The sequence below is a fragment of the Eschscholzia californica genome, unplaced genomic scaffold (genome assembly GCF_041429995.1).
Source record: "Eschscholzia californica isolate CP2 unplaced genomic scaffold, dmEscCali1.0.p SCAF_5, whole genome shotgun sequence".
NCBI lineage: Eukaryota > Viridiplantae > Streptophyta > Magnoliopsida > Ranunculales > Papaveraceae > Eschscholzia > Eschscholzia californica.
Window position 1 is genome coordinate 29,548,842 of NW_028238472.1, and position 18,953 is coordinate 29,567,794.

The following is an 18,953-nucleotide window of genomic DNA, read 5'->3' on the forward strand; positions in this document are numbered from 1 at the left end:
GAAAAAAAAGATTTTTCGGTTAAAAAAACGGGTTTGGAGGAAAAACAATTTTGGGAGAAAAAAATTTTATTTGGGGAAGAATCGGTTTTCGGGAGAAAACGGTTGTCGGAAAAATCGGGTTTTGGGAAAAACCGACTTTTTTGAAGAAAAAATGATTTTTGAAAAAAATAATTATTTTGTAGAAGGAAATATTTTTTTTGTTGATTTTAAGTTTGAAATTTAGTTTTATTAATCCAAAATCTTAGCAAATCTTAAGAGGTAGGGTGGGATTTTGGTCCAATGCAAATTTTGGAACTAGGAATCCTTATGATTCAAGAGTCTTAGGATTCTTGTTAGCCAAATAGACCAAGGATTCATGATTCCTACCAAATCTCACTTTTGATAGGAATCCTACTTAGGAATCCTGCAACCAAACACACCATTACTAGTTTCTAATATCTACTGGTTTCTAATTTATTCTTTAATGGAGAGAAGGATAATACATAGGAAAGAATCTCAACACTCTCCCTCAAGTTGGTGTATAGATAACGCACATGCCTAACTAGTTCACCAATTCTAGAATATTCGGTTTTAAACTACTTTGGTAAGAACATCATCCTATGTGTTAACCATTCGCATAACCTTTGTACTCGTGGTAGAATAATAACCATGACCTAACATAGACCCCAAAACAGAAATTTCTGCACGGAGTCGGCTACTCTTTTGCTCCAATGATTTTATTTTTTGTGCTTCATTGTGTATCTGCTCGTTGCACTTGTGTAGCAGGTTTATCTCATTATGTTGGCGAGCCAGCACTTCCTTTTGTTATGATAATCTCCCTTTCAGTTCTTTGATAGATGATTCCTTTCTAGCAAGTGATGCATCAAATTTTCGAATAAGAGTTCCTTGCTCTGTTGCACTCTCTGTCTCCACATTCCCATGTATCTGCAATTCAATAGTCTTTTTCTTAATTTTTCTCTCTCTCTTCAGTAAGAGAACCGATCATCAATTCATGCCGCATAACTTCTGATACTGACTCTTCTGCCTTTTGGTTGGCCAATGAGGCCTCAGATTTAGCATGTTGTTTACCAAGTTCAGCGGCTTCTAGAGTTACCTCCATTTACTTCAAACATGCGCTTACTTGACCAATCATCATCATATTTTCAATCACCTCTTTCTGCAATCCTGCAAACTTAATCGCTATGACACCGAGACATGAAACATGATTAATCAATGACTTCTTAATGGAATGAAGGATATTGTATGTAATATCCCAATATAGGAAAAAATCTCAACATTTTGTAAAATAAAATAAAATAAATTTGTCATTGTCAATTTTTTCAGTAGTAAACCCAAATGGGATAATGGGAATCCAGACCCAATCTAGAGTAATATTTGAAAAAAACCTATTTTGTAAAAGTACAACTTTACCTCCAAAATGAAACTTGCAACTGAATTTGTCCCTACTGCAATTCCCGCCAAAATCAACGTGAAAAATATTTTCCAAACGAATCTTAGTTTGTTCTCAATAATTTTGTAAATTTCTGTACAAATTCGTTTTTGCTCAAAATTTATTTTGCAAAAATGTTTAGCATTTTATCTTTTGCATTTGACAAACACATTGACTAGCACTAACATCTTGGCTAAAACATTTTTCGATTTGTCTTGTAAATGAAGAAATAGTCTTTTTGTTTTGCTCTTAGCATACACATTAGACTATTGCATTTTTTAATTTGTGTTTTGCAAATTATATATGTTTTCAACAATTCAAACAAGTCAGCGCAACAATTTGACAAACCCAATAAAACAGTTAACGTAGTCGGTCTTGTTAACAACATAATTATATATGTTGTCAACAATTTATAGCAAGTCAGGTAAAAATAAAAGGGTTGAAAGGGGATTAAGGAAAAATAAGACTGCCTCGAGACGGAAAAATAACATAGAGATTCGTGTTTAGACTTGATTTGAGGTAATTTCTAAAAAGTGGTAACGAATTTGGTGGAAGGAGTAAAAAAAATTGAAGGTTGTTGGAAAAGTCGTCGACTAGTGACCTTTTTAGGTTGAAGAAGGTGAGGTGGATAAAAGAGAAGTGTGAGTCGGACAAAACAAAAAAATAAAATATAATTACAAATGTGCCATGAGGGTATAATTGGAATGCTCCACAAAATTTTGGCACCAATCAGGAAGTCGAGATACAATTAGGGGCCAAAAAGCAATTATGGACACAATAGCCAATCCGCATGTTGGTCAGTCACTAAAGTGAAATTAACCCATTTTTAGTTGATGGGGCCAAAACGAATTAACCAATTTTTAGTTGATCATGAATCTAGAGCCAATTTCGAATTACCCCAAAATTTTTTAGGACCATTAACCCATTTTTAGTTGATGGGGCCAAAACGAAATTAACACATTTTTAGTTGATCATGAATCAAGACCCAATTTCGAATTACCCCAAAACTTATTAGGACCATTTTGCTGAATTGATTACAAATTAGGGGCCAAACAGTATTAATTTAAACACTCAGAAGAAAGTACATGGTGAAAGAAGGCAAGAATCTGCAGAAAATATTTGAGAATTGTTAATTAATTGATATTTGTTGATCACACCAGCTGTAGTTGGATTCTTGTGGAAATTTCGTCTTTTCCCTTCTTCTCCCACATGATTCATCACTCTATTTTCAGGTCTCAACTACTTTCCTTTTTTTCAATTAAAGAGATTCCATCCCTTTCTTTCTACCTCACTCTGTTTTTATTCTTTTTCAATCTTTTCATTTTTTTTAATAATTTTTTCTTCTTTTTCTTAAATGTTTTCACCTCCTTATTTTGCCCTTTTGGTTCTATAAATTCCACCATCTATATTCTAACAAACCTCTTCCACTTCCATCTTCTCTTCTAAGAAATTCTTATTTTTATCTTCTAGTTTTGGGTATTCTTGGGAAGATTTGACCTGGGTTTGTTCAAATCTCTGATTTAATAACTAGGTTCTCTTTTTTAGTGAGATTTTTTATTTTAATCTTGGGTTTTGATTTGATTTCTCAACCCTATACTTAGATCTTGATTTAGGTTATTATCAGTAAAGAAAATTAGAAGGATTTAATGTTCAAAATCTATTTCTAATGTTTAAGATTCATGTCTCCAATCCTCAGTGAAATCCTTCTTTGTGGGTTTATGATAAACTCCACATTTAGGCGCAGGACCCATTTAGTTCAATCTTTCTCAGTTGTCTTCCTTTACTGGTTCTATGTTTTTCATGAATCATCTCTCTAAAATCTGATCTAAAAACCCTTTTCTCTCTCTTTTTATCTCTCTAGATTTCCATTATTATCTTTGGGTCCTGCGTCTCTTTTGTTTTTCTCTTAATTTCTAGTATTATTTAGTCCATCCTCACCAAAAAAAAAAAAAGAAAATCAGAAAAGCTAGTAATTTTTTTTTTCTGATCTTGGGTCTGTAATAATGGCTTCTTCAAGTGGAACTTCATCAGGATCAACTAGTCTTTTTCAAAATTCAGGTTCAGAAGGAGATCTTCAACAGGTAATGGATCAAAGAAAAAGGAAAAGAATGTTATCAAACAGAGAATCAGCAAGAAGATCAAGAATGAGAAAACAACAGCATTTAGATGAACTAATTGCCTTAGTTTCTCAACTTAAGAAAGAAAATAACCAGATCTTAACAAATCTGAACATCACTTCACAAAATTATTTGAAGATTGAGTCTGAAAATTCAATATTAAGAGCTCAAATGGGAGAATTGAACAATAGATTACAGTCTTTAACTGAAATCAATCAATACTTAATTTCAAATAATATGGGTAGATTTGAGACTGATGATGATTATCTCATGAACCCTAACTCTCAGATGTGGAGTACTGGAGCTAATATTGATAATAACTTGATGAATTCATGGAATTTGTTCTATTTGAATCAACCCATCATGGCTTCTGCTGATATGTTTCAGTATTGATGAAAAAAAGAAATTGGATTGAATTGGTCTCAATGTTTGATTCATAGTTGTTGAGTTTTCTAATGGTGTTTGTTGAAGTTGTAATTCAGTGAATAGGGCTGGGAAAGCTAGGTTTATTAAGTATGATTGTTATATGTTATACCCTTAATTGAGTTATAGTAGTTGAGTTATATGCAAGGAGTTTAGACTATGAGAGAGTGAGAAGGTGATGATGTAATAATTCTCTCTAATTATAATAACCTCCATTTATGCTACTACACCACTGTGACTTTCTATCTCTCCCCCTCTTCACTAGGAGTTTTAAAAGCACCTCTCATTCTTGTTTAAAGCGCCGCACACTCTTTGACTTGGTAAATTTGGTTGACTGCCTTCGGTTAGAGGCCCTAAAGTCGGCGAATTCAGGTCACATTTTGTTACAAAATTTAGTTGAAGACCCCCAAAATTAACCTGATTTGAAATAGGTGGAATTAGGTTGACTTTTGCGACAAAATTCAACTTAAGGTCTATTGATTTCAATTCCAATGGTCTGGAGTTAAAATAGGTGGATTTGGGCCGAAATTTATAGCAAATTTTGTCAGAGTCCACCTGAGTTGTATTCAATAGTGGTGGTAAAGACAAACTCATCAAAATCTTTTTTGCATTAGTAAGCTGACTAAAGGGCCAGACCCATAGTTCAACAACAAGAACAAATAGAAACCATAAAACATAGAAGAAGCCAAATACATCATCGAGGTTTCCTCCTTATTCATATCTTTCCAGTAGCATCACCGCAGTAATCTTTACAAGATCTTGGGACAGCTACAAAATATCAAATTGTAGGAAGTTAAAATCAGGTTTCAACTTGGAGAGGTAATCAACAGCTTCATTCAACTCCCTCACCACACGTTTAGCAGCACTTAGCAGACATTACCAGCACTTAGCAGAGTGCACACTAAAGTAGAGTATGAGGCCGCAATTACTTTCCTTTGGCCAAACTTAAAAGCCAACGCTAAACCCATTTCTACACCCTACAGTTCATGGAGTATGCACGAGCAGATCCAGCAACAGCAGGGTGGTGATGCACCCGAAAAGGTTGCACACCCAAGCGGAGGTATCAAGTAGTAACCGGTAAAACCGGAGTCGATCCAAGGATAGGTTGGTAGTCCGGTTATCGGGAGAGTCTAGCCCACCGGTCTACGAGTCACTCACTAACTTAGACTAAAAAGGAAAGAACAAGACAAAAGTGGGAGGTTTATGATTGAGTAAGTAACAAGAAGAGAATAAAACAAATAAAACTAAACTAAACAACAAAGTAAATGGGCGAGAGAGATTCGAGAGAAGTGTCGGAGGAACAAGAGTCGGGAGACGGTAAGACTCGATTCGGGCAACAAATAAGTGAGAGAGGTGTCGAAGTCCGGGAATCCATAATGATAAACCTACGACTATGTGTAGTCCGATTTGATGTGTCGAGGTACAATCGATATTCGACTCCTAAAGTGATATCTATAAGCACTACGTATATCCGGAGATCATACTTAGTCAAACAAACATCATAATCGATTAATCCCGAGTCAACGAAAGTGTCGTCTAGTCGCCTAACTATGTGAAGTGCATGACAAGACACATGAAATTATGACTTAGACTACGATCGATATCGAATACTTCGTTTCGTCTATTAACTATGCGAAGTGCTTGACAAGACACATGAAAATACGATCAAAACGATAATCGAAATAAATGAACATCAATTTATAATCAAAACATCAAATCATATTAAACATAGTCACGAATTCATCACATTTCATCTCATATAATCGACAAACTAAAGTTAGCTAAACATGGTGATTGAATAAGAAATGGAAAGGAAATGGTGAGAGAATCCCCTTTTTTCGATGTGGTTCGAGGCTAAGATCGTCGGAAAATATTAGTCTTAGTTGCAGCCGATCTCCCCTTAGCAAATTTCTGGGTTCCCCATTGCGATCACCGTCATCTTCTCCATTTATCACAAACCTCCATTAAAGCTAAACCCTAGCTTTCTCTCTCTAGCAATTTCTAACCCAAAATCAAATCAAACCATATAGGAAGCAAGCCAAGATGATGGGAAGTAAAAGCCCTAAAGTTTCGGATCAAGAAAGTGACCGGAAACTATAGCAAAATCCGGCCAAAGAATGGTGAAATTCCGGCCAAGAACCAAGAAGATCCGGCCAAAAAGCTTAGGTCCGGGCCAAAGGCTTCTTGAGTGCGCGTCCCGAGCTTGCTCCCGAGCTGCAGCCGCCTCCAAACCTGCTCGAGGCTGCTGTTCATGGCTGTACCGTGCGTGAAGCTTCCTTTAATGGTGCTGCTCGGGCTGCAGCTGCTGTTCCTGGCCAAATCCCGAGCTGCTCGTGCCGTTCTTTAGCTTCCCGTGCTGATGTTCGTGCACACTTCAAGACCCGAGCAGCAGCCATCTTCTTGTGCTCGTCCCGAGCTGCTACCGGCCAAGACTAGGCCGGCCTTAGTGCTGGCCGGCCTAGCTTGGCCGGATCTTCCTCCTTTCTTCTCTCTTTTCTCTCTCTTTTAACCTTCAAAACTTTCTCAAGAACAAACCCTCAAGCTCTAGCCTCCTTTTTCTCTCTCTTCCTCGGTTGTTCAAATCATGAATGAGGAAGAAGATGAATAGTGTATTTGACTCAAACCCTAGACTTAGTCAACCTTGACTTTGACTCAAACTTGGGTCCATTGGGTGCCTCCAAAATCTCTTCCTTCTTTCATCTTCTTTGGGCTTGGGTTTTATTCCTTCATATCTAGGCTCTTGGGTTTTAGACTGAGGCTTTAATCTACACTTGGAAATCAAGGGGGGTGCCTTCATAGAATCTTTGTTTTAAGACCGAACCTCGACTTCTTTCTTTCACAACTTCCCCGTCCAAACTCGGAATGGACTTCCGTTTTCACCGTTGGACTCGTCTTTGACTCTTCTTGTCATTTGATTTGGTTGAAGTCTTTTTCTCTCGTTTTCGACACATGAAATGATAGTGACAATTCGTTTCCTTTATTCCGATTTACATGTTTAACTCCAAAATAGGTACCTAACATGAAAAATACATAAAATATTATTGATAACACTTGAAAAGGGACTAATTAGTCTAAGTTAGGCTCTCCAAATGTGACATTTTCGTGTCACATCAAGATCCCCAAACTTAAACATTGCTAGTCCTCGAGCAAATAAAACAAAATAAAAGCCTAACTCACTTTCGGAGGCATCCCGGTTGCATTTAGCGTATGCAACAAGCCGTTAAACCCCTAGGTTGCCCCTGGAGGACGAGTGTCGTCTCGTGAGGGTTTCCATAGATGACACCCACAAACATCGTGGTTTCAAATACACAAGGGCCCAACATCGAAATCATTGATAAGCATGATTGATATAGTAAAGGGTTTAAGCATGTCAACACATAATGAATCAAGTAAATAAGTTCTTGTAAAAGCTAAAGACCCCTTCACTAATGATCTTACCCTAAAGTGCTAGCGTTAAACCATAATAAGCAACATCTATGTTCCGAAGTCACAAAGCCTTGATCCCTAGTTTAGTACATTTCGCCTCGACTTCGGCCTCACGGACATACACTCCAAATATGAAATCACTCAAGAATGGTTCGCTCGTATGTGTGAGTGTGATCACTAACATGGACTCAACACATAAAAAGGGGTGAGGACAACATTTTAGAACGAATGATCTTCGAAAAGAAATTAGCCACTAAATAGAGTGGGGAAGCTCACTCGCCCTTCTCACCCATTCTACCCACTAAAAAGAAAAAGAAAAGAAAGAAAAAAGAAAGCAAGAATGAAATCAAAAACTTGATGCACCCGAAAAGGTTGCACACCCAAGCGGAGGTATCAAGTAGTAATCCGGCAAAGCCGGGATCGATCCCAGGATAGGAAGGTAGTTTGGATATCGAAGGGTCTTATCCCTCGGTCTAGATATTAAAAGCTAACTTAGACTAAAAAGGAAGAGAAGCAAAGATAAATGGGAGGTTTTGATTGTGAGAGTAATAAAGAAAACAAATAAACTAATTAAACGATATATGTAAACGGGCGAGAGAGATTCGAGAGAAGTGTCGGAGGAAACAAGAGTCGGGAGACGGTAAGACTCGATCCGGGCATGAATAAGTGAGAGAGGTGTCGAAGTCCGAGAATCCATAATGATAAACCTACGACTATGTGTAGTCCGATTTGATGTGTCGAGGTACAATCGATATTCGACTCCTAAAGTAGATGTCTCTAAGTACTATGTATATCCGGAGATCATACTTAGTCAAACAAACGTCTAAATCGGTTAATCCCGAGTCATCGAAAGTGTCGTCTAGTCGCCTAACTATGTGAAGTGCATGACAAGACACATGAAATTATGACTTAGACTACGATCGATATCGAATACTTCGTTTCGTCTATTAACTATGCGAAGTGCTTGACAAGACACATGAAAATACGATCAAAACGATAATCGAAATAAATGAACATCAATTTATAATCAAAACATCAAATCATATTAAACATAGTCACGAATTCATCACATTTCATCTCATATAATCGACAAACAAACTAAAGTTAGCTAAACATGGTGATTGAATAAGAAATGGAAAGGAAATGGTGAGAGAATCCCCTTTTTTCGATGTGGTTCGAGGCTAAGATCGTCGGAAAATATTAGTCTTAGTTGCAGCCGATCTCCCCTTAGCAAATTTCTGGGTTCCCCATAGCGATCACCATCATCTTCTCCATTTATCACAAACCTCCATTAAAGCTAAACCCTAGCTTTCTCTCTCTAGCAATTTCTAACCCAAAATCAAATCAAACCATATAGGAAGCAAGCCAAGATGATGGGAAGTAAAAGCCCTAAAGTTTCGGATCAAGAAAGTGACCGGAAACTATAGCAAAATCCGGCCAAAGAATGGTGAAATTCCGGCCAAGAACCAAGAAGATCCGGCCAAAAAGCTTAGGTCCGGGCCAAAGGCTTCTTGAGTGCGCGTCCCGAGCTTGCTCCCGAGCTGCAGCCGCCTCCAAACCTGCTCGAGGCTGCTGTTCATGGCTGTACCGTGCGTGAAGCTTCCTTTAATGGTGCTGCTCGGGCTGCAGCTGCTGTTCCTGGCCAAATCCCGAGCTGCTCGTGCCGTTCTTTAGCTTCCCGTGCTGATGTTCGTGCACACTTCAAGACCCGAGCAGCAACCATCTTCTTGTGCTCGTCCCGAGCTGCTATCGGCCAAGACTAGGCCGGCCTTAGTGCTGGCCGGCCTAGCTTGGCCGGATCTTCCTCCTTTCTTCTCTCTTTTCTCTCTCTTTTAACCTTCAAAACTTTCTCAAGAACAAACCCTCAAGCTCTAGCCTCCTTTTTCTCTCTCTTCCTCGGTTGTTCAAATCATGAATGAGGAAGAAGATGAATAGTGTATTTGACTCAAACCCTAGACTTAGTCAACCTTGACTTTGACTCAAACTTGGGTCCATTGGGTGCCTCCAAAATCTCTTCCTTCTTTCATCTTCTTTGGGCTTGGGTTTTATTCCTTCATATCTAGGCTCTTGGGTTTTAGACTGAGGCTTTAATCTACACTTGGAAATCAAGGGGGGTGCCTTCATAGAATCTTTGTTTTAAGACCGAACCTCGACTTCTTTCTTTCACAACTTCCCCGTCCAAACTCGGAATGGACTTCCGTTTTCACCGTTGGACTCGTCTTTGACTCTTCTTGTCATTTGATTTGGTTGAAGTCTTTTTCTCTCGTTTTCGACACATGAAATGATAGTGACAATTCGTTTCCTTTATTCCGATTTACATGTTTAACTCCAAAATAGGTACCTAACATGAAAAATACATAAAATATTATTGATAACACTTGAAAAGGCACTAATTAGTCTAAGTTAGGCTCTCCAAATGTGACATTTTCGTGTCACATCAGGTGGCACCATTCCTTTATCTAACCAAGGGCCTATAACCAACTTCAACGTCAATCATGGCACCATCGATGCTTATCCACATAAACCTCTTACTAGGGAGACACCATTTGACCCTTTGAGATTTTGGCATCTATGGACGGGTAGAAAGTCACACGGTTAGAGAGATCGATAGGTGGGCACCAGCAACTAGGTTTCGGGCCTTCAAATGGACGGGTTGACTGGCAGGAGGTCGGTTCTGGTAGTCGGGTAGATGGGTAGGCAAGCGTTAGAGAAGGAAACATCTACTGTCGGGCTAACTTCAGGGTAGAAAACGGGTACAAGTAGCCTGTAAACCTGCACAAGGGAAACACAACCGTGAAGTTCAAGGGGCACCGGAGATGGTGTCGGCCAAGGACCCTCTGACGGTCAAGTCAGTAACTTAGGTCAATGTAATAAAGTGAATAAACCGAAGATAAAGTTACTAATGATGGTAGAGTCGTTGTAGCTTCGGGGTGGCACGACTCGTAGAGTGGCCGGAGCTCGATTCTACGGAATGGTGAGTTGTGGTAGCTTCTGGACTACTTGATCAGCATAGTAGACTTCTAGTTATAGAAGAGTAGGATTCTGCTTGCGGAAGGGTAGATCTCTGCTTGCGGAAGGGTAGACTTCTGCTTACAAAAGGGTAGACTAACGAGGTATGAGAGAAACGAGAAGCCTCTAGCAAGTTTTGATGTGGTTTCGTGGAAGCTTCTCGCTGGAATCTCTGCCTTAGGCTAGCTTAGACAAGAGGTCGTCGGGGTAGGTGATTTATAGCCGGAGCTTAGTATGGAACGGGTGAAGTGGTTGGAGTAGAGCTTCTAGAGTGCTAAGTAGAGAATAAGTAAGTAGTTTTCGAGCGAGAGTCTGAACCCCTTCCAAGAGTGAGGCTTCCCCTATTTATAAAGTGTACAGGATAGTAACCGCTCTTGGGGGCGCGGGGTTGTTAGATCCGCAATAGTAGGATCGCACTAGACTGCTTCCGTAGCCGTTGATCTCTTGAGAGGGAAGGGTAGCCTTACGATACCCGTTGCCCTAGCTTGTTCGTTGCCAGTAGAAACGGTCCACTATTCCTTTAAAGTAGCGCAAGACTCGGTCTTCTACCATGACTCCAACGTGTAGCAGAATGCTAGGATTGGACTGACTCAATCTCTAACAACTTGGCCACGTGTACGCACAACTAGCTGGAGCGTGGGTGGATCGTCATGGCAGACCTTATCTTGGCATGCCAGGAGCGTGGGCTTGTGTAAGCTTGCTTAGATTTTCTTGGCTTGCGAGGCGTGTTGGGCTTACGGTGGGCTTCCTTGCTAGACCATGGAGGCTACTGAAGGCACTCCTCTCATGTTACACGAGGGTGGGCGCATAAGGAAGGCCCAATGCTATTTTTTACCAATACAGTTTGTCCCCCCCACTCCCTGAGTTAGTGAGTGGCTGACTTAGGGAGTAGTTGTAGCTGGAACCATTGGCATCGTGCCTGGAGGCTTTGTATCGTTGTTTCCTTTTCCAGTGTGGCACGCCGGAGAGTTTTGACATGAGTCGGATGGAGCGCTAACATAACTGGTGGGCAGCGAGTCAATGAGACTCGTAATTGATAGAGAGAGACGGATGCTAGAGCGTTGGCCACGTTCGGGACGTGGCAAGTTAGGGGGAGAGATGGTCGGGTTGACCGGAAAAAGAGGAGCTGACGCGGTGTGTCCGGGTTAGGTCGCGACAGGGCAGGAGCTTCCTGCCTTGCTGCTGGGCGCGGCGCAGGAATTCTTGTCCAGGCAGCATGCCATGATATGTTTTTATATATATATAGGTACGTATATGTGTATTAAGCACGTAAATTTGCAGAGTTACCTGAAATTTTTGCTGCCGCATTTTTCGTTCGACTTGACAGTTGATTAGGCAACGCGACGGCCGACGTCATTCATCTGATCTTGACTTCTCGTGGAATTACCTCGTCGAGTTCTGCTTTTTCCGACGACATTCTGTTCGTAACATTTTTGAAGGTTGTAGACGAGCCGTATGGCGACGAGACGTGCCGGACGACGTGGTCCGCATAATTTACTTTGCCACCCATATAAGGGGGTGAGGGGTCTTGGACCCTTGTGGTTTGTTGGAGTCATTTTTGGAGTGGAGTTTGGAGAAAAAGCTAGGAGAGAGAAACTTGAAGATTTTGAGGTAATCTTTGAATTTTTCTTCAGTGTTCTTCGTGTTCTTCATATGTTGCTAGAAAAACTTATATTTTGATCTTCTCAGCACTAATTTGTAGCACGTTTTCCATATTTTGATCTTATGGTAGTGTAGGATTCCACCAAGTTATGTTTCTTGCTTGCCATGTTAGAATAGTGAACTTGACACATGCGTGGCAGAGAATGTGTAATGGTGGGGCAGAATCGTGCTAGGTTTGTAGTTATCATGTGAGTTAAGGTAGAATTTTCTTACCATGACTATGTGGGCTAGGTTAGCCATATGTTTGCCTTGTTTTACTCTTGTAGTAGGCGTAGGATTCAACCAAATTATGTTCTCTGCCAGCCATGTTAGTGTGATGAACTTAACATATGCATGACAGAAAATGTGTAGTGGCGGGGTAGAATCACGCTAGGCAAAAAATGTGTAACAACAGGGTAGTATCATGCTAGGCTTGTAGTTGCTATGTTAGCTAGGGTAGACCTTGTTACCGCAACCGAGAGGGCTAGGCTAGATCCTTGGTAGGAGTACCTTATTCTTACTCAGGTGTGTTCAGCATTCCTCGTATTGATTTGTTATTTAACGTTGTGTTTCTATGTGCTTTCGTTGTAGGCTTTGTCTGGCATGGGTTATGCTAGAGATCTTCAAGACGAGCAAATTACCGAGTGGAAGCAGAAATACTACGCAGAACATCTTATCATTGAGGAGGAATCTCGCCTTGCTGAGGAGCAGACTCGTCTTGCCGAGGAGCGAGGTCGTCTTGCTGAAAAGTTCAAAGGCAACTTGAAGGTGAAAACAGACGAGTTCGATGAGGCGGTTGAAGATCACGGGGCGCGGGTGCAGATACATGCCAGGGGCACGCTTATACGGGAGTATGTGGCGGGGAGGCATCTTACTGTGTGGGACACGGCCGGCACGATTGTGCTTCTTGACCAACAGGAGGCAGAGGATAGGGCGATTGAAGAGACAGAGAAGGCTCAAGCTAGGGCTAGAGGGTCGGGTAGCCGTGCCCGTTGAGTTGTGCTACCATTGGGCTAGCTTCTCCTACCGAGCGGTAGTTAGACTTACTTTCTTTTGTTTGCCCATGGGGCTATGTCAGGACTACTCGAGTACTTTATATTGTGCTAGTTTGTACTCTAACTTCTCGTTTGTAAGACTCCAGTATGTTCAGTTGCCCATGGGGCATGTTAGACTCTTTTATGAGGTTGTGTTGACAAAGTTCGTCTTTGATTTAACTATGTTTTATTGATATCTTGCTGGTTGGCAAACATTAAGTACAAAAAGCCAATACAAAATGTAACAAGTATTGATGTATTAGGACAAAGAGTGGTGCGCCAGGGCAGCCTAGGGCTACTTGGTGTTTGTGATTCTTGGTTCCCCGTTGTTTTAAAGGGGGTAAGGAGAGGCATACATCAGGGTAGCAGGATTCGTCGGTTGCGCACACTTTGTTTGTCTTTGGTGGACTTTGTTGAATTAATGGTGTATTTCTTGTTGAGTAAAGGGTAGGTTGTGCCCTCCACTTTGCTTTGTATTACTCCGACCCGTCAGGGGTATGCATGCCAACAATGGGGAAGCGTCATCTGGGCAGAGGTGTCGAACTGTCCATGTGAACTGTCTTGCCGTCTATTGTCCCCCCAGCCTAAGTGTAGAGTTAGTTTGCTCTGGATTTAGGTTGTCATTCTCGTTGGCGTCGTAGGATGGGAGAAGGTTGTCCTTTTCCAGCTTGTCCAAATTCGCAATTAGATTGTCGACCATGCACACTGAAATGAGGGGTGGTCGATGGCAATGTCATCAACCTTCGGACACTCGAGTTAGCAACGTTCTGAGACGACAAAGAAAAATCATACAAAGGAGGTAAGGGCATGTGTTACTCTCCCTCAGGTTAAAGGTCGGACTAAGCTTGTTCTGGGCTTAGGTTGGCATCCCTGTTGATGCTGCAAGATGGGAGAAGAGTGTTCTGTTTCCATCTTGCCCATGTCTACCGTTGGATAACCAACCTGTACAGAAAAAGGAAGAGGTGGTCGATGGCATTGTCATCGACCCTCCGACGCCCAAGTCAGTAATGTTCTGAGGAGAGAATAAAAAATGGACAGAGGAAATAAGAATATGTGGTACTCCCTGTTCCCCTCTAAGGGGTTCGGTGTGGGCATGTCGTATGCTACCGAGTTATACTGGAGCTGCAACTGCCCTTATGCTCCTTGGTCTGGGAGTTGAACCAACTTCACCAGGTGTGTATGTCTACGCTGGCAGACCAGCAGGTCTAATGGGGTGTGTCCCATTTTATTGCCAAGAATCCTGTCACAAAATGGGTGAGAGGGGTAGTCGGTGGCATGGCCACCGACTCTCCGATGCTTAAGTCAGAATAAGTGTTATTGGAAGTGGTAAGTAAAGTAAAGAGATAGGGTTAGAAGTGGTACAATTTTAGATGAGTGGCGTTCCAACTGTTGTTAATATTGAGCCCATGTTTTGCTTGGAGCTTGTATGCTCCCTGACCTATCACACTAGTGATTAGGTAGGGGCCTTCCCAGTTGGGGGCTAGTTTGCCTGCTCCAGCCTCTCTAGTATTCTGGAAAACCTTTCGGAGCACCCAATCACCTACTTTGAAGGTACGAGCCCTGATGGCCGGTTGTAATAACGGACTACCTTTTGTTGGTATGCTGCATTGCTTATTACTGCCATGTCTCGAAGCTCGTCGACAGTGTCGAGGTTGTGGTTGAGTTGTTCCCAATTTGACTCATCTGTAGTCCATTGACAACGTACTGATGGTACTCCGGCTTCTACTGATATGACCGCTTCAGAACCGTAGGCTAGGGAGAAAGGAGTCTCGCCGGTTGGGGTTCTAGCAGTAGTTCGATAGGACCAGAGAACCCCTGACAACTCGTATGCCCAAGCCCCTTTAGCTTTTTTGAGTCTCTTCTTCATAGTTTTCATGATGGTCTTATTAGAAGACTCTGTTGTCCGTTAGATTGAGGGTAGCGTGGGGTAGAGAAGCTAAGCTTGATTCCCCATCCCTTGCAGAAGTCCTGGAAGTCGAAACTAATGAACTGGGAACCGTTGTCGGTAACGATCTCCTTGGGTACCCCGAACCTGCAAATAACATTTTTCTAAATAAAATTCTTTACTTCGCGATCTCTGACCTGGTGGAATGCCTCAGCCTCGATCCACTTGGTGAAGTAGTATGTCACGGCTAGCATGTAAACTCTCTGCCCTGGAGCAGTGGGTAGTTTTCCCACGATGTCCATACCCCACTTCATGAATGGCCATGGTGAAAGTATGGAGTTGAGTTTTTCTGGAGGTAAGTGGGAGGAGTTGGCAAACCTCTGGCAGCTATCGCAATTCCTGACGTGACTTATAGAATCTGCTCGCATGGTAGGCGAGTAGTAGCCGGCTGTGAGGACTCGACTGTCTAGACTACGGCTTCCTGAGTGGTTGCCACACTCTCCTTCATAAAGCTCGGCTAGCACGTATTTGGCTTCCTCTGGAGTGACACATTTGAGATAGGGTCCTGAGTAGGACCTTTTAAGTAGTTGACCTTCCAGCATGGTGAACCTAGCTGCCTTTGCTCTTAGTCTACGAGCCTCATTCTTGTCTTCTGGTAGCCTGTCAGTGGTCAAATAACTTATTATTGGTGTCATCCAATTGTTGCTGGAGTCTACACTTGCTACCTCCAGGGCAGGATTTTTCCATGTGGCTGGCCACTGGAGGGTAACTAGTGGGATTGACTGCTCTGACTTGGCTGGAATCGATGAACCTAGATTGGCTAGGGCATCAGCATGCCCATTCTCCAGTCTGGGTATCTGTGTTATGTTAGCCTCTTCGAAGTCAGCTAACATATCCTTTACCTTGGCTAGGTAAGCGGTCATCCTGGCATCTCTGGTCTGGTATGCTCCTTACGTTTGATTGACTATCAGTTGGGAGTCTGACTTTATCTCTAGCCTTCGAACACCCATTTCTTTGGCGAGAGCTAGCCCGACGATCAATGTTTCGTACTCTGCTTCGTTATTTGTGGCTTTGAACTCACATCTGACGGCACGCTGGATTTGGTCTCCCTCAGGGGATTGGAGGACTAGCCCTAGACCGACCCCATTCATGTTACTGGAGCCATCAACCGACAGGGTCCATTTCAGCTTTTTCTGCTCTGCAAGACATAATAACTCCTTCTTGGCTTGAATTAGGGTACTAGGTATAAAGTCGTCTATAAAGTCAGCCAACACTTGGGATTTAATCGTAGTACGAGGCTGGTAGGAAATATCATGCTCGCTTAATTCGACTGGCCACTTGGTCAGTCTACCAGATAGTTCTGGTTTGTGAAGTACATTCTTTAATGAAAATGTAGTAACTACGACTATCGGGTGGCATTGAAAATAGGGTCTTAGCTTCCTGGCAGCCATTACTAAGGCCAGTGCAAGCTTTTCTAGTTGACTATAACGGGTCTCAGCATCAAGTAGGGACTTGCTAACATAATAGACGGGTAGTTGCTTACCTTGTTCTTCCCGTACTAATTCTGCACTTACTGCTGTTTCAGAGACTGCTAGGTAGACATACAATTTTTCTCCCTCCTGAGGCTTGGATAGCAAAGGTGGAGAGGTTAGGTACTCCTTCAGTTGCTGGAGTGCTTCTTCGCATGCTGGAGTCCTTCCAAATTCTTTGGCCTTCCGTAAGGTAGAGAAGAAATGGAGGCATTTTTCAGAGGAACGTGATATGAAACGACTGAGTGCTGCCACTCGACCAGCTAGTTTCTGCACATCTTTGATGCATGTGGGAAAAGGGATGTTCATCACAGACTGGATCTGGTCTGGGTTGGCTTCTACTCCTCTGTGAGTCACCATGTAGCCCAAGAACTTCCCTGAAGAAACACCGAAGGAACACTTAGTAGGATTAAGTTTCATATTGTACCTTTCTAGCACGTCGAAAGCCTGCTGGAGATGTTTGAGATGTTCTTCAGCCATCAGAGACTTGACTAGCATGTCGTCGATGTAGACTTCCATGGTGTCCCCCAACGTGCCTGCAAACATTTTGTTTACCAGTCTCTAGTAGGTTGCCCCTGCGTTTTTCAACCCGAACGGCATGACTTTGTAGCAGAAGATGCATCTTTCTGTGATGAAGGCAGTCTTTTCCTGGTCTGCAGGGTGCATCAGTATCTGGTTGTACCCAGAGAACGCGTCCATAAAGCTGAGTAGTTGGTGGCCTGCAGTGGCATCGACAAGCATGTCGATGTGAGGTAGCGGGAATGAATCCTTGGGACAAGCTTTGTTTAAGTCCGTGAAGTCAATACAGACTCTCAACTTACCATTTTTCTTCTTCACCACGACTACATTAGCCAGCCAGTCGAGGTAGTTGACTTCTCGGACAGACCCAGCTTCGATCAGCTTCTGAACTTCCTCATTTATTACCCTGTTTCGTTCTGGAGCAAATTTTCTACGCTTCTGTCTTACTGGAGGATGGCTAGGATCTACCTGCAATTTATGTACCATTACCTCAGGGTTGATTCCAGTCATGTCAGCATGAGACCAGGCAAAGCAATCATGGTGGGTTGTGAGGAACTCGACGAGCTTGCTCCTTAGGGTAGGATTGAGCTTAGAACCAATCTGCACTTTATGATCCGGGAAGTCTGGGTGGATCTGGACTTCATCTAGCTCTTCCATACTTGGGCAGTCTGGATCGGTGCTACTGATTTTCTCCTTCTGTAATTTCTATAAGGCCGACTTCGGGGCTTTCATTGCGTTTTTGTAGCAATTCCTTGAGGTACTCTTCTCCCCTCTGATCTCTCGGACACCCCAGGGAGTTGAGAACCTGAGCACTTGGTGGAACGTAGATGGTACTGCCCTCATGCTATGGATCCACGGCCTACCAAGTATGATATTATAGGCAGAAGGGCAGTCCAGTACAACGAACATAGTGCTAAGGTTGACTCCTCCTGCGAAGACAGGAAGGGTGACTTCTTCCAATGTGTGTTTTTGTTCTCCACTGAAGCCTACCAGAACAGTAGAGCGTCGACATATGCAAGACTCATCCAAGCCCATACCTTGCAAAGCATTCAAGAAAAGCACGTTAGTGGATGAACCATTATCTATCAAAATACGCTTAACCAGAACATTTGCAATATTAAGAGAGATAACGAGAGCGTCATGATGAGGGTTGACGAGCCCTGTGGCTTCATTGTCGATGAAGCTTATTGTCTGGTTGGTGTAGGCATGAGGAGTAGCTTCTATAGAGTGGGCTAGAGGGTTAGCTGCAATTCTAGCACTCCTTTTGGCTGCAGAGTGGCTAACTCCACTCACTTCTGAACCTCCTGAGATTACTAGACACGTCTTCGTAGGAATCGGCTGCTCTAGTTCCTTGACTTGGGTGTCTCGTTGTGCCAAGGTACTCTTCCCTTTCTCTGTCAATAAGTCGGTAAGGTGGCCTATTTTCAGCAACTCTGCAATTTCTAGCCTGAGGGCTTGCAATCTGCAGTGTTGTGGCCGTGATCTCCGTGGAACTCGCACCACTTGGTTGTGTCTCTCTTCTCGCTAGGAGTCTTTGTCTTTCCTGGCCATCTTACAGTACTGCCCATGCCCTTCATAACCGCTACTAGTTCGACTGGTTCAATGCTTAGGTTGTACTCTGGAATCCTGGTACGAACGGGTCCTTGAGGCTTCTCTGCTGGGCGACCTGATGGAGGGTCAAGTGGCCTTCTGTTCTCCCTAGGAGGGCCACGTCTGGAAGTTGGGTAGGGCTCCCCTGGTCTGCTATCGGTTCTCCGATCTGGTCGTCTAGAGCGACAGTCCCTGTTCCGGTCATCATAAGAATAATATTTGCTTCGGTGGGCTTCGTCTTCCTCCCACCGAATTTCTACCCAAGCGCGAGCCAGGGGATCCTCCATGGTAGTGTAATTGAATTTAGTAAGCTCCTTATACAGCTCGCCTTTTGGTAGCAAGCCTTTTCGG

At 42.6% G+C, this 18,953-nt stretch overlaps 1 protein-coding gene and 1 pseudogene across 2 annotated transcripts; one reads left to right on the plus strand and one right to left on the minus strand.

Annotated features, from left to right (window-relative positions):
* The first annotated feature begins 2,555 nt into the window (after positions 1-2,555).
* LOC147538140 (bZIP transcription factor 44 pseudogene) lies at positions 2,556-4,196 on the plus strand (annotated as a pseudogene). The gene has a single exon (XR_015225399.1). The product of XR_015225399.1 is annotated as a bZIP transcription factor 44 pseudogene (transcript).
* A 13,521-nt stretch (positions 4,197-17,717) lies between these two features.
* Positions 17,718-18,889, minus strand: LOC147538141 (uncharacterized). The gene is made up of 2 exons (XM_086642960.1): positions 18,460-18,889; positions 17,718-18,406 (listed from the first exon to the last, which is right to left on the minus strand). Exons 1-2 carry the CDS (start codon positions 18,887-18,889, stop codon positions 17,718-17,720), a joined length of 1,119 nt encoding a protein of 372 aa, XP_086499086.1.
* Positions 18,890-18,953: the final 64 nt, after the last annotated feature.

Coding starts and splice junctions, on each gene's coding strand:
- LOC147538141 (XM_086642960.1), bottom strand. CDS start 18,889: ATGGAGGATCCCCTGGCTCGCGCTTGGGTAGAAATTCGGTGGGAGGAA. Junction 18,407..18,459: donor TGCAGATTGCAAGCCCTCAG/GCTAGAAATTGC, acceptor ACTTATTGACAG/AGAAAGGGAAGAGTACCTTG.